At 40.1% G+C, this 14987-nt stretch overlaps 1 protein-coding gene across 2 annotated transcripts in view; it reads left to right on the top strand.

The window, feature by feature from the left end:
• GRM1 (glutamate metabotropic receptor 1) overlaps positions 1-6479 on the top strand; it is a 421403-nt gene extending 414924 nt beyond the window's left edge. The window contains exon 8 of one of the 2 annotated variants that reach the window (XM_063097650.1): positions 5552-6479. In XM_063097650.1, coding sequence (XP_062953720.1) covers positions 5552-6479 — 928 coding nt within the window. The remainder of the gene's footprint in view (positions 1-5551) is intronic. The other variant, XM_063097651.1, reaches the window with a different exon arrangement.
• The last annotated feature ends 8508 nt before the right edge of the window (positions 6480-14987 follow it).

Raw genomic sequence — 14987 nt, forward strand, 5'->3', positions numbered from 1 at the left:
TGTTCCTGGAAAAAAAAATAGATAGATGATAGATAGATAGATAGATAGATAGATAGATAGATAGATAGATAGATAGATAGATAGATAATGTTTGTATGTGACTTCAGTTTCCACTGATTTTGTGAACAGGCAAGGCAAAGAGACTAGTGATGGAAATAAAGCTGCCTACTAGACCATTATGGTCTGTCTAGGTCTATCCTGTTCCTGAGGAATAATCACAGCAGAGCAATTCAGCTGCCCTACATTTCCAGGGCAAATTGTGTGGACTCCAGGTAGGGCTGAGGAGCATCAAATAGCTTGCTATTAAAATTATAGATCTGGTAGCATGGAACATAGATGAAATGCTAAAGCTCAACATGAAATTCCTTCAAAAAAAACATAATCTAGGCTCATCTATACTTCCTGAAGGAATATAATTGCATCTCGTATATCTCTGCTAAAGCAATGTTCTGGTACCAACACAATGTCTTAAATAAACTTTGGTATGAGAATTTCTTTTGTCACCCAGTAATCACAATTAGGTTGAATCAAAGACTATTTAAAATTTACTTGGAAAAAGTTTAGTAACCATCAGAATCCTGCTCTTTAGTTTGAAATAGATTTGGCAGTTTCTCAGGATAGCAGATCCTATACTCAGTCAAATTTATGGGGCCTTCTGTACATCACTGACATGGATGAGGTAATTTTAATCTGCGAATGTTTTTTTCTTTATTGATTCATGATTCATGCAGGAAAAACTAACTTTTTGTGTTGTCTTTTATCTTTTGACACAGAACTTGAGTATGTAGAATGAAATTGATCTAAAGATTCTAAAAGGAGGACAGTATATTTAGACTTGGTAATGTTATAAAATTCAGCAAGCCAATGGTTCTCTTACTAGCTTATAACGAGGTTAGAATTAAAGAGGAAAAGGGTAAAATTCACAATGCTATTTAAGATTTAATTCAACAGAAACTACTAAGTTCTTAAATAATTAGAAAACATTTGTTTTCAAAAACACATTCAGAGATTCTCTAACTTACAACTAATGATGAGTCAAAAAGGTGAGAAATCTTAATTATATGTAGGTAGGCCCCCAAGTTTGAGAATATATACTAAATATGCAAGTTTTTCTGGAAAGCTTTTTAGGTGGAACTGAAGTCAGTGGAAGTCCTGTATATTCAAGACTAATTTGGGGTTGCTTGGGAAAACAAAAGTCTCATTCAAAAGGTTTCAAATAGTTCCTATGCCTGAGATTCTACAAAAACCACTTCTGAGTCTGCATTCTGGTACCAGTTGGCTGAGGCAGATGGAGGTGAGAGTAATTGGACAGCTGCACGTCCTCCTCTGGCATTTCTTTTGAAGAGTCTTGGTGGGGGCAATGTCATCCTTTCCTTGAAAGGCCTATGTCCCAGCTGCAGCTATCGTGGCCGCAACAGAACTGTCCTGAAGCCTGGAGATTTTGGTTTCTTTTCTTGGAAGAGCCATTCTCTTCCTGCTGGGACTCAGTGGTATCTTCTGTTTCCATTTTCACTTTCAGAGAAAACAAATGTAACCTCTTCAGGTTCCAAGGAGCGAGGCTTGCTTCCTTATGTGAAAGTCTTGCCTTGTCTGTGGGCTCTCTGGATACTGTCCTTATATCTGTTGTGAATTTGTTAAGCCTAGTAGCAAAGACTTGAATTGGACATAAGGGAGACAGGTGTTGTGTAAGTTTCCCCATCAGGCAGCTTGTGCAGGATGCTTCCCTCCTGATCTCAAACACCCACCCACTGTTATTCCCATTTTAGACCTGTCTGGAGCAAGAGCAGTATACTCTGCAGATGTAACTAGTACCTACTGAAACAAATAAAACAGACAGGATCACTCTGAACGCCACAGATATAACTAATATGTTTACACCACCCACTCCCAACTCTTCTCTAAAGTGCTGTAAATATTGGGTTTTCTGTATGGAAGCGTTGTGCTACTTATCTAATGAAAGAAAAACCAAAGCAAAATCCTGAACCTGTTGTAGCTGTAGCTGCAGCCTCAGGCCTGCCTGTAACTGTACACTATCCTATACATATCTAGTTCCTCTAGGCTTAACAGTGATTTCCTCCAATAACTTTAATATCAATAAATATATTTAGCCACCCAATATATATACCCCAATGCTGCTGCATTTGGTCTTCAAATATGAGATTGTTTTAGGCCTGAGGTCTGTCTTTTCAAGTTAAAGCCAGAAGGAGTAGGTGCCTTGTGACAATTATGTAGTATTTCCTAAACAAGGTTGCTTTTCCAAAGATTAGGAAACTGAAGAAAATTAAACACTAGAAGGAAGAAGCTGGTGGCCAAAGCAGAAGCTATTAAAGGTATCTGGATAAAAATAGGTCTTATTTTACAGTGATATTGCATTTTTATAAGGCATTTATTCCTTTTTGTTGTCCCATCTCTTATATATATTTTTTTCTTCTTAATAACACTGCAATGGGTTTCCAACCTTTTCAAATGGGATACTCCCTTTTCACACCAAAATGATTAACCAACCTTCATCTGAAACTATGATAGTCATTGTACATTTGTTAATGGCCATTTGAATATGGAGCACAAAAAAAAAAAACACATCTCAAAATTTAGTTATACTTGTATCTAACGACACACCTTATCATAACAGCATCTAAGTATGTTTAAAAATAGCAGCATGTTGTCTACAAAGACAAAATCTTTATTCAGTCTAAAGGTAATGTTTAATGCACGTGTAGATTCATGAACCATTGAGATTGTCTGTGGACCACAAGTTAGAAATAACTAGTCCTGAAAGACCAAAGTTTACACTCTGTGCTGCAATTTCTATGAGGTGATGTATTTCTTCCATCTCTTTTTTAGATGGCAATTTATTTTGTCCTTGAAAAAATAGGATTAGTCTAATATTTTCAATTTGATAAATGCCCTGGGACATTAGATGTTTCCTAATTAAACAAACAGTACTTTACAGCTAATCTAGAGCAAGACTCCGAGGGGAAGGAAAGCTGCTAATTTTGACAGCCATGGTGAAAATCTCCCATCACAGAATAAACATTGGATTTGATTAAAACAGAAGTAAATTGTGATTATATCTGTCTGCACGATGATTACTAACACTGTTAACACGTGGAAGTGTGTCATTTAGAAAAAGGCCTGCATAGAATCCCTGCTCAACGAGGAAAACAGCTCAGGTGAGTGAGTGAGTAAAGCGGAGGTACCTTAGCGTTCCCCAGGAAGACAAAGGCACATTTTTACCAGTATATGTGGATACTGAGGCAATATTTTATTAGGAAATCTAAGCCTGCTGGTTCAACTAGGTACAGCCTAGTTCTTGAGGGACCTGTGGTTTTTTAAAACACATACACACACAGAACTAACTGAAGACACACGATAGCATTTTAGTTTAAAGATTTTCTTTACACACATTGAGAGGTAGGCATTTGGCGAAGGAAAAAGTTTTTCCATCGCAATTGAAAGCGATCAAAATCATTGGGTTGGATGGCATAGCAAGGCATATTGAAGGAAGGTAAGAGGCAAATAAGTTTTATATCTTCTGGAAGAGGCATATTGAATGCAAGAAGTGAGGAATAGTATGTGCAGGGTGGTGGACAGGAGCCACTGAGAAAGATGATGGGAGGTGAGCTCACCTAGAGCTTTAAACTCAGAAGAGAAAGTGTGAATTCCCGTGTTGCCTTTGGCTGGCCGGTTGACTGCCTGTTCTTGCCAGGGACACCACCATCTTGTTCTTGAATTTGTTCTACCCAGAAGAGGGTCAGTTACTCTAACAAGAGAGCATGGATGTCAATAAATCAAAAATTTAGCTTTTATAAGCACTTCTACATGCTCAAATAATGTAGTAAGCATATATTTGAGAAGAATATTAATTTTGGTATAATAGTTCAGAGATGAGAATTTTTCCTAGACAATTAAAAATACAGCATAGATTATCAGATAGATGGAGGAAACACATTTTTTTCCCAAATAATGAGGTCAAATTTTAGCTGTTATATCTATTTTAGAGCCTTTGTATCCAGAATTTCCATACTCAGTATCAGACTTTCTCTACTAATCTGCACTTCACTTCTCAGAATTATAAAACGTTATGTCAAATATCACCCTCATAAATGTGACACTCACATATAATTTTTAAAATATTCGCTCTTCTATTTTCAAAATGATTAAAAAACATTGTTAACTATTGATCCTTTCCTTCGTTTTTTTTCTGAACAGGAGACTATGGTGTGGAATACTCTGTTTCACACCTCCTCCTAAGAAAAAAATGTTCATTTTCCTATTCCTTCTAATGGCACGAATGTGTTATCAGTGTCCTACTTTCTCTGTTGCATTAATGGGAAAAGAGAAAAAAAGAAACTCTTTAAAGAATAGAAAAGTAAATTATTTCCTGCTTTAAGTATTAATATTGCTGTTATTAATAGAATGTTATGGTAAGGTACCACCATCTGCTAAAAGTTTTACAGAAAATAAGCTAAGAGTCCAAAAGTAAGACCAGACTCATTACAACATACAGGACAGAATTTGTGGTGTATGCACACAGTACATCTCATGTCATTTTTTTCTTCTTCAGAGAAAAATTGTATTGGGCTGGTTTTATGAGTGTCCCATGAAGATAAGAGTTGATAAGGCTGGAAGACTGCCTGTGCCCTAAGATTTCCTTCACCGTGGCTTGTTCAGTGAGGAGAGAGCCAGGCAGGAGTCTTTGTCTCAGTAACTGCTGCTTTGCCTGAATCTTAATTTTTCCTTATTTGCATCAAACTATGCCCGAGGACTAAGGCAGGAAATGTGCACTTGTGTTTTGCTGGGCTTCTCCATTCTATGTCTTCTCAAACAAACCTAGTTAAAGGTTCCCAATGTGAAAACCCCAGAATAGCTGCTGTGAATCCGGTCTTTATGTGAATTGTGGTACATTGCATGTGTCGGGAATCAGAAGTTATGAGACACTTAAGTCAATCGTAGATGTGGGCTTTCCTGTCATCTGTTTTTTTTCTCTTCCATGCAGGTGCCATGTGTATGATCATCCCACTGTGGTAATGGGAAATACGAGAATGGGCAACTGAGAGGATCTATTTAATAATCCCACAGGACAATGAAAGTAGCTTTATTTGTGGCTCTTAATTTGTCCTGGGGACTATAATCACTATGTTCTGTTATCCATGTGTAACTAAGATTTTTTCTTAATTTTTTTTTTCCCTCCATCAGTTTGGTGATCTCTTGGAAGCTTGCATTGAGCAACAATTTCATCATTGCCTTAGAAAATAGCTGTTTGTGCAACAGACTGGCTTTTCTTCCCAGTAACATTTTTCAGGGATTAATATTTCCTTCCTTGGCTTGGGATGGATTCGCCTGTTGCCGTTTCAAAGGCAGCCTGTGGTAACTGCAGCTTTTGGTGTTTGGTTTCTAATAAGGGGAGGTTGGGGGTGCGGAGGAAAGGTCCACAGGAGAGGGGACAGTTACATGGCACTGAGTTGGTTTGCGTATGATTTCTATGTATGTATATGATCCTGTTTGCATGATCTATCTGCAAATAAATCCATCTCTATTTTATTTATAGTTCTAATGGCAAGTCTGTGTCATGGTCTGAACCAGGTGGAAGACAGGTGCCCAAGGGACAGCATATGTGGCACCGCCTCTCTGTGCACGTGAAGACCAATGAGACGGCCTGCAACCAAACGGCCGTCATCAAACCCCTCACTAAAAGTTACCAAGGCTCGGGCAAGAGCCTGACCTTTTCAGATACCAGCACCAAGACCCTTTACAACGTGGAGGAGGAGGACGACGCCCAGCCGGTTCGCTTCAGCCCTCCCAGCAGCCCTCCCATGGTGGTGCACAGGCGCGTGCCCACCGCGGTGACCACCCCGCCTCTGCCGCCCCAGCTGAGCGCAGAGGAGACCCCCCTCTTCCTGGCCGACCCCCCGGCCATCCCCAAGGGCTTGCCCTCTCCCCTCCAGCAGCAGCAGCAGCTGCAGCAGCCGCAGCCGCCGCCACAGCAGAAATCCCTGATGGACCAGCTCCAGGGCGTGCTCGGCAACTTCAGCGCCGGGATCCCCGATTTCCACGCGGTGCTGGGGGGCCCTGGCGGCCCGGGGAACGGGCTGCGGTCCCTGTACCCGCCCCCGCCACCCCCGCAGCACCTGCAGATGCTGCCGCTGCAACTGAGCACCTTCAGGGAGGAGCCTGTGTCCCCGCCCGAAGACGACGAGGACGACAGCGAGAGGTTTAAGCTCCTCCAGGAGTACGTGTATGAGCGGGAAGGGAACACCGAGGAAGACGAACTGGAGGAGGAAGAGGAGGAGCTGCCGGCCGCCAGCAAGGAGGAGTCGCCTGCCCTGACGCCCCCGTCGCCTTTCCGAGACTCGGTGGCCTCGGGCAGCTCGGTGCCCAGCTCCCCCGTGTCCGAGTCGGTGCTGTGCACCCCTCCCAACGTCACCTACGCCTCTGTCATTCTGAGGGACTACAAGCAAAGCTCTTCCACCCTGTAGGGAAAAGGTGTCCACATGGAAAAGCAAGATAAGCCAGAGAGCTCCAACACCTCCAGAGACGTGCAAAAAGCTGGGAGGAGAAGCGTGGGAGTGGAGGGCCCAGTCAGGAGGAAAGCAAGGAAATGCTGCTGCTGCCTTAACTCAGGAGAGAGGGGAAGATGCCAAGCCAAAAATGATCCAGGCCCGGATTCTGATTCTTGAATTATTCAAAAGCCTTCTCTGGGAAGAATGGGAATTCTGACAAAGCACAATTGCATATGGCATGTAACTTTTATTGCAAAATATATATATATGTATATATATTTAAATAATAAAATCAATACAAATAAGCTCTTTTGCACAATCGTGCATAGATTCATACACCCACACACACTTGGTCAAGCTTGAAAAGGGACAGCCCAGGTGGACAAGTCAGCATCGTCATGAGTTCATATCATGGCGTTCCTGGTGAGCATGATGGAGCGGGACACAGCAGATGGGTGGGTGATGGGGAGGAGGGATGGCTCGGAACCACTCAGTGAGCCGATGATGGGACAGCAGCTCATCTCTCAAAAGCCCTTCTCCCTGCTGGGCCGACAGACCCTAATCGTCAGGAGACTTAGGAACTGGCCCATACGGGGTTCTCTGTCACCCGCTGCACCCTGTCCAGTGCCAGCCTAGCTACTGCACTTGAAGAAAAGTGCGTAAACACCCTGCTGCCCTGTGCTCTCCCCCTATTTAGGAAAACAGGAATAAGAGTAAAATCATCAACCAAAAGTGCTTGATCAGGAGGAAAGAGTGAGAAGCAGGGCATGAGCATGGGACTTTGAACAAAATCAATAAGCACAAGCAGCTTCCTGTTTTCAGTATTCGCTTACCAGTAATTTTGGAAAAAGGCCAGAAAAAGAGATTGTTTTGAGAGTGGCAGAAGACCTTTCGTGGATTAACTTGTGTTTGTGCCAAGTAGGCTCTTCATTGCCCTTCAGTTAAACAGAACAAACCATGTGGCAAAATCGTTACCTTCTATTCACTGTAGCAAATAATACTTACGAGTTGAACTTCTAGGACTCAGTATGTGTACAATGTGGTGCCATTGTTTCTCCCGTGTACTACAGAAACAAATCCATCTTTGAACCTAATGGTGTACTCAGAGCAACTATTACTGGTGTAAATGACAAATAATTATTTCCTATTGTCACTGAAGTCCCTGCAACTAGTGAGCAAATGTGTTCCTGTGTCCTTGTATACATGTGATTACAAAATGTGTGCAATGTAACGTCAATCTAACTGCAACTAGAAGATTGTCGTTTGGATATAGTACAGATATTTTTTATGTTCCAATAATGTTTTATATATCATTATTGCCAATATCTACAGAAGCTCTTTGAAGGTTTCAGTACTGTAGTCCAATGTTTTTCATATGCAACTCAGATGATAATTCCTCTTCTTAGAGGAAACTTATTTTTCAGATATTTTATGATGTGGAAATGTGTTATTAAAGAACTGGTTTGAAAATGTGTTATATGAAAAGTTCACAAAAACTGAGGGTGCCAATAAAAGGTACATTTTATAAACTTGCAGGCATCATCATTTTTAAAAAGACAGTATTAGATTATTCCAGGTTACCTTAGTTTTTTTAAAAAGATTTTCCACAACTGCTTGAGCTCTATGTGCTTCTAGCATACACTTACATCTAAGTATGGCCACAATTTCTCAAATATTTATTCATCAATCACACTTTGCCTTCTTTTAATTTTTATTTTCATGTACTTTTACTCCTGTTTTTTCACTGTCATAACTTTTCTTCACAGTTTTATTTGCTGTTGTGTCATATCCATAAAGGTGTAATCCAGTTATTCCACTTTTACCTTCCCTTTTTACTCCCAATAAAAGGATTTTTCTTGCTGTTTGATTTCTTCTATTATTTGTGGAACGAATCTTACCCCCTTAAATATCTTTGTTTATACCTTATGTTCAGTCATATTTTAAAATGCCTTCTTCATGTTGAAGCTGCTGGTGTCTCAGCCAAAAATTATCTTTGAACCTTTAAATATCCACTGCATCATTTGTTCAGAATTTAACATCAACTCCAGTGTTGGAGGCTTGTGTCTCTTATGTTTCTCCATATTCTACTGCCAAGTTTAGTCAGTTCCATATCAAGAATGAACTGCCTTTCCTCTAAAAAATTATTTTAAACCACCCTTAGTGCAGACCTCATGACTGAAGTGTGGATTTCATTCCAAGTATTAATTGTAATGGAGCAAAATAAGAAAAATGGATGGATTCCAGTGTGCAGTAGTGGATTTCTCTACTAATCAGCATAGTAGCAAAGGAAAGTGGACTATCTATCATTAGTGAAATTTATTGTTGTTGTTTGTTTTTTATCTTAATGCCACTAACATATGTCCTTAATATCGCAGGACGTGTGGATTCAGATTTTTAAAAAGTTAGAATAGCTAAGAAAACAATTCCTGCTATTTAAATAATGAGAGATGTAAGTTTGTCCTGAGGTTTTGGTCTGAGACATTTGGTGAACCCATTCAACACTGACCACGTTATTACTCTGATTGCCTACTATTATCATGATTACAAGTTTTTCTCAGTAAATAGGGTTTTAGCTCTTATATCATAATTGTTCAAAATTGGATATGTACACACGCATACCATATACCGAAAGGGCAGAAATTCCTCTCCTTATAGTATGTGCTGATACAAGCTGTTTAGCTTCTTGTAAAAGTGTTTTTTGTTGGCTCGTTACTGCCTTTTGTCAAGTAATCTTGATAATGCTGTACAATAAATATTTTCTATTTATTAAATGTGCATGTTCCTTCTCTATACTTTGTAAGACTCACAATGATGAAAAGAGACAAGTGTGAGAAATAATCCCAATGGTTTGATTTTTCCTAGAATATGTCTTCTAGGTAAAAGTTGAAGAGCACCACACAAAATCTAATCAGGTAGGTGACAAAGTGGAGTACAATTTGATTATCAGAAAAGTGGCACCTCAAGCTATAGCAGTTTAAATTAAATTTAAAATTGAAATTTCCGGTGCCCATGGCAGACATTGTCATTTGTCTTTTTGATGGAGTGCGTGAGACTTGACAAACTCCTGAATCCCCAGTAGAGCTCTGGAGACAGAGGCATTGATCTCCCCACCTTTGTTTCATTTGTGCCCTGCAAAGCTTTCTGTCTCTGGTTCACACTTTAGGGGGACCTAGTTTCCTGCCTTGTTGGTGTCTTCCTGCCTTGTTGGTGTCTTCCTGCTCACCCCAAGTTCTGCACCCCTGCATTTTGGCAGAGACTTCACTGGTCCCCAAACAAGGGAGCCTCTGCTACTCACATTGTCTGCTATGAGATTTCTGCAAAGTAGGCATTTCCAAATTTTATCCAAGGAGAGAGCATGGTGGTACAAGGGCCGAATCCACGTGATTGTGATGCATTTGCACTGTAGGAGCAAACTCTACACAGGAAGGCTGATGTTGAAGAAATGACCAGAAACAGGGACTGGGATACCAGGGATTTCTTCAGTGTGCCTGTAAAGTAGAATGAGAAATCATGAAATAGGAGCTTGGTGTCTCAGGAGGAAAAGTTATAGGAGAGAGAATGAGAAACAAAATAAGGGAAGAAAAAGATAGATGAAGAAAAGTGATAGAGAAGAGAAAGGAAGGTGTTTAAGGTATGTATTTTGGAGACATAATCATGGTAGGTCACAAATGCCTGCACTTGGAGAGAGTCCAGAAGCTTCACCTGGACCAAAAAGAAGATATTTGGAGAGGTTGAAACAGGGGTCTGGATTTTACAAATGATGTATGAGTAACTGCATCATAATTTCTACAGAATACCCCGGGAGAAGATGTAAGAAAAGAGAAGCAATGTTTCATGGACCTGCTCTGTGCTAGACAACGTGCTAGTTCTTTGCATTCACTCTCATTTAGTCCTCCCAATAGCTGCTACACTACGCTAAAGTCGTTCTCTATTTTAGAAAACTGAAATAACTTGCCCAGTCTCTCTGTTAGTAAATGACCCAGCAGGACTTCGATTCCCATTCTCAGCCAAGTCAGAGCCTGTGAATTCATGTTTCTCTCCAGAACCCTGGAAAATATGTAGGAGTTGGTTCCTTTTTGGCTTAGAATCAATTTTTCTTTCTAATTTTTGAGCCCTCAGGGCAAAGCACATACTCAGTAAAGGTTTGTTAAAATAGTAATAACAGTAAATGAATGCAATAACACCATATAGTTTTCCCAGCTCAATTCTCTGGAAGATTTATTCCAAGATCCTTATGAGGTCCAGAGCTTTATATTTTCACCTCCTGATCCTAACTCTGCCAGCAGGAACAACACATGTTTTAATCATGAAAAACAATCCTTCTTTCAGCATCAGAAAGAGCTGTTCTAATGGGCAGCAGGCCCCCCTTTCCTGCAAAAGAGTGAGGCAATACTCAGTGTTCCTTGAGCCCAGCCAGAGGTCTAGCAACACAGTGCTAGGTGTGAGAGACAGCGTCCTCTGCAGGAGAACTGCAGGTAAGAGATAAACTGCTGAAGTGAGGGCAGTTTAACTGAGGGCAACATAAATCACCTATGGGGATATCAGGGGTCTGGGGGTTCCTTCCTTATAAAAAACAGGTCTTCAGACAAAGTAAAAGGCAAAACCAGTTCCTAAGGGTTGGAGAAACAAGAGAGAGAGAAAGAGCTTCGTGAGGGAGCTGAATTGATGGTACCATAAGCCAGAAACTGGCTTTATTTTCTCAGGTAGCTTTGGAAGGAAGACTTACAAGTTAACAACAAGAGAAATGGAGCTTAAGAATGAAGATAACAAAAAGTGAAAAGGAATGTAGTTATAGAATCCTAGAGTTGGAAGTAAACTCAGAAGTCATTTAAAATAAGCTCGCGCCTTGTATAGGACTACACTACCCTCTGTCCTGTTCTACTTCTTAGAAAGTGAGAAGGTACCTCAGACAGGGCTGGGGCGAGGTGCAATGCCCATTGCCTGCAGCTGCTGTACCATGGGACAGATTGGAGAGCCCTGGCTATTGGGAGAGCAAGCCCGAACCACATTGTTAATCCCTGAAGTTGGCCAGAGTACCGAACTCAGGCACAAACCCAGAATGAGGGTGTTGCAGGATCCAGGGAAACTGAAAGGAAGGACTAGATTTAGGTGTTTTTGCCCTGAGCTTAAATATTGCCAGGGACTAAGATATTGCATTTGAAAAGAGGAAAGCTCTACTTGTTAAAAAGTTCATTTTCCTGTACTGAAATTTGCCTTTTTCTAACTTTTCCTCAGAATTTTACCCTCTGAATAAAGGTCTGCTATGAACATATTTAGTCTGCTGTGCACATGACTTCTCTTCAGCTACCTGAACACAGTGATTATGTTATTTTTTCATGGCTTATTCTCCCAGCCCAACAGCCTCACTTCCTTTAATTGTTGTCTTTGTGCTTATGTTCCAAAACCCTTAATCAGGCCATGGTCCTATTACAGTTTTTAAATGTCTTTTAAAAAATATTGCTTCCAGAACTACACATACACTTTGATTCTCTTCAACCATTGCTCTCATATTGATGTTTAAGATTAAGTTAACTTTGTCAGCAGTCTTGCCACATTTTGAGCTCACAATTAGCTCAGAGCCAGCTATAACCCTTAAACCATTTTTATATAAACTGCAGGAAATGAATAAAAATGTGAATATTTTCTTAAGTTTGGTTTCTCTAGAAAAAGACCCTGAGAGGAGGATTTGAGTGCATCAGCAAAGTGATCTTTGGCAGCTCTGGTAGGATAGTGGGGAAGAGAGGCAGCCACAGGTAAATGGCACATTGCCACCAGGTTACCACCGGGAGAAACAGGGATGCAGTCCTACTGGGAACTCTGGAGAAAGTAGAGAACATGCCTCACAGTTGTCCCCAATCCCCATAGGACAATGGAACTGGGGTTGTTTATCCACCAATTCCTGTAGAGGGCTGCTGGGAAGGGAAGTGCATGTTAATTCCTGGTTACTACCAGGGTGTCGCCCATACAGGTTCCTAGCTCCAGAGAAAGCCCTCAGGCAATGAGTTGCAGATGCTGGCAGTTGGACACCTTAATGTTGGCACTTATGAGGACGATGAATACCAAGGAGAAGTGGGCAGGGTACTAACAGTATCTACTACATGTAATGATTATGGAGAAAGACAGAGACAGAGAGACAGAAAGAGATGATATTTATTCACAGATACAGATACCAGTATAGGTAGAGATGTGACAACAAGGAGTATAGAAGGCAAAGAAAAAGGGTGTTGAAACTTTTGCAGTGAGAACAGGAACATCTAGAATCACCCAAAGAGACTACAGTTTCTTTATAGCTACAGAAAATCACAGAAGAAAATTAGAGAAACTTTGCCATCAATAAGTGTGTCATTAGCCTCTGGATTATCTTTGTGATAATTCTTAAATTTTTATCATTATTCTATTATAAAAATAATAAAATACTTTATAGAAATTTTAGGATTAAAGAAAAAATCTATAGCCACCTCATCTCAATATTAACATTGTAAATATTTTAATTTTTCCTTCCATGGAAGTCCTTCCATGACTTTCATGTAATTTTTCTTTTAACGCAGTTAGAATCATCTTTCATTTATAATTGTGTTTCCTGCTTTTTTCATTTCACATTATGACCTATAGCAGGAGTTCCACTTGATCAGAGCTGAGAAATCACCTGCCTGTGGAGTTAGGCAATGTTCCCCACTCCTATGGAATCCAGGAACACTTTGGGAAGTAATTCATAACTGATTCCCAAATGAGGTTCAAGGGTATAGTACTGGAGCTGATAGACAGGAAGGTCCTGTAGAAACCAGCTTATGGGGAGCGGCAATAGATGACCTGAAAGAAGAAGAAAGAAAAAAAAAAAGTCCATGAAAAATGAGAGTGGAATCTGGGCAAAGATCAGCAATGGGTCTTGGCTGGATAAGAGCAATGATTAAACCCATTAGAACCTAGTGCACCCAGAGATGAGGAGGGCTGAGTGGTTCAATGGTAGGAATGGATCTCTAGGGGGCCTCATGAGTCACCCAGCCCATGCCCGTCACCCTGCCATCCCCTGCCATCCCCTTGCTATACTCCCCCCCACCCCCCCCACAAACATATACCATTTAGAATAAGCCACAAATAGAGACAGGGCTGTCCTTGTAGGCCAACAGAAGAGATAAGGAATATAGACCATGAGGGTCAGAGCCCCTGTCTGTGGACAGCTGAGCAGAGGGCTGTCTGAAGCAGGGAAGTGAAATGGTGCCCTTGACATCAATAAGAGAGATCGGGAGCAGGTGGTGCTTGAGCTCTTATGACAGCAAAGGAGAACTCCTCAAAGGATGTTAAAGGTCAAGGTGGGTCTGCGTTACCATAAGGGCAGTCCAAGCCAGGGATAGGTGGATAGATGCCTGTGGAGAGATGTAGGAAACAGCTATAGAAACAAGTAAAGTACCCGCAGGCAACAGCTAAAACAGATCACAAAGGCAACAGCTGAACCACAAAAGACAGGGGTGCAGGCAGTGTGTAAATTATATGAAAGGCAATGCTCCTCTTCTGCAAAGACTCAGCAGCTTTGGAAAATGCTGTTTTCGCCATGATTTTGACATGTGGCATGCAGGGGCGTAGGGTAAATCAGTAAAGTGACCTGCTTTGTATTCACAAGCTAAAAGACATTTCTTCTTGCCATAAACAAAGATACTCCATAAACTTTTTTATGTGGATACCTTGTAATTTATTTAACCATTTCCCTATTGTTAGATACTTTGATCATTTCTAATTTTCTAAATCCTATAAATAGTATCAGAATTATTTCATACTATTTATAGGATAAATAGCTTTTTCTGTACGTAATATTATTTCTTTAAACTGGTTTCTAAGATTATTTTGTCAATTATTTAATAATAATTATTATTATATTGCTATTATATTAATATTAATTAAAATTATTAATACAATTAAAATATATTAATATTAATATTCTACCGCAAAAAATGTACATTTTATATCACATTTAACCTCATAACATCTTTTGAGACAGGATTTATTTGATACATGTGAAAACTGAGGCTCAAAGGAGTAGTAATTGCCTAAGATCACAAGGCTAGTGGCGGACACCCACTGGCATTCCAAAGCCCATACTCTTAACCACCATACTATGCTAAAAAGCTATGCTTAAATAAGCTATTTTAAAAGCTCTTGATACAAATAAGCACACTTAGTTTGAGTAGAAAAATAATGGAAATTTTATATTGCCTGCTCTAGAATCTCCAGCTGGAGACTGGTTATAAATAACCTCCCAAAGAACTTCTAGATGCCATGAAATTGGGGAAGTTTGTCTAACTACACAAGCAGAATTACCGCCAGACATTGACTCACAATGGAAAGCTACCAAGAGAAAAAAATTCTAAGAAATTCTAATTTTTTAAAAAAATCCAATTTTAAAATCACAGTTTAATTATAGTAATTTATGAAGATATTTTAAAAATACTTGAAATAAAAGGATTTATAGTAATCATTTTATTCTATGGT

Source organism: Cynocephalus volans, chromosome 5 (genome assembly GCF_027409185.1).
Source record: "Cynocephalus volans isolate mCynVol1 chromosome 5, mCynVol1.pri, whole genome shotgun sequence".
Lineage (NCBI taxonomy): Eukaryota > Metazoa > Chordata > Mammalia > Dermoptera > Cynocephalidae > Cynocephalus > Cynocephalus volans.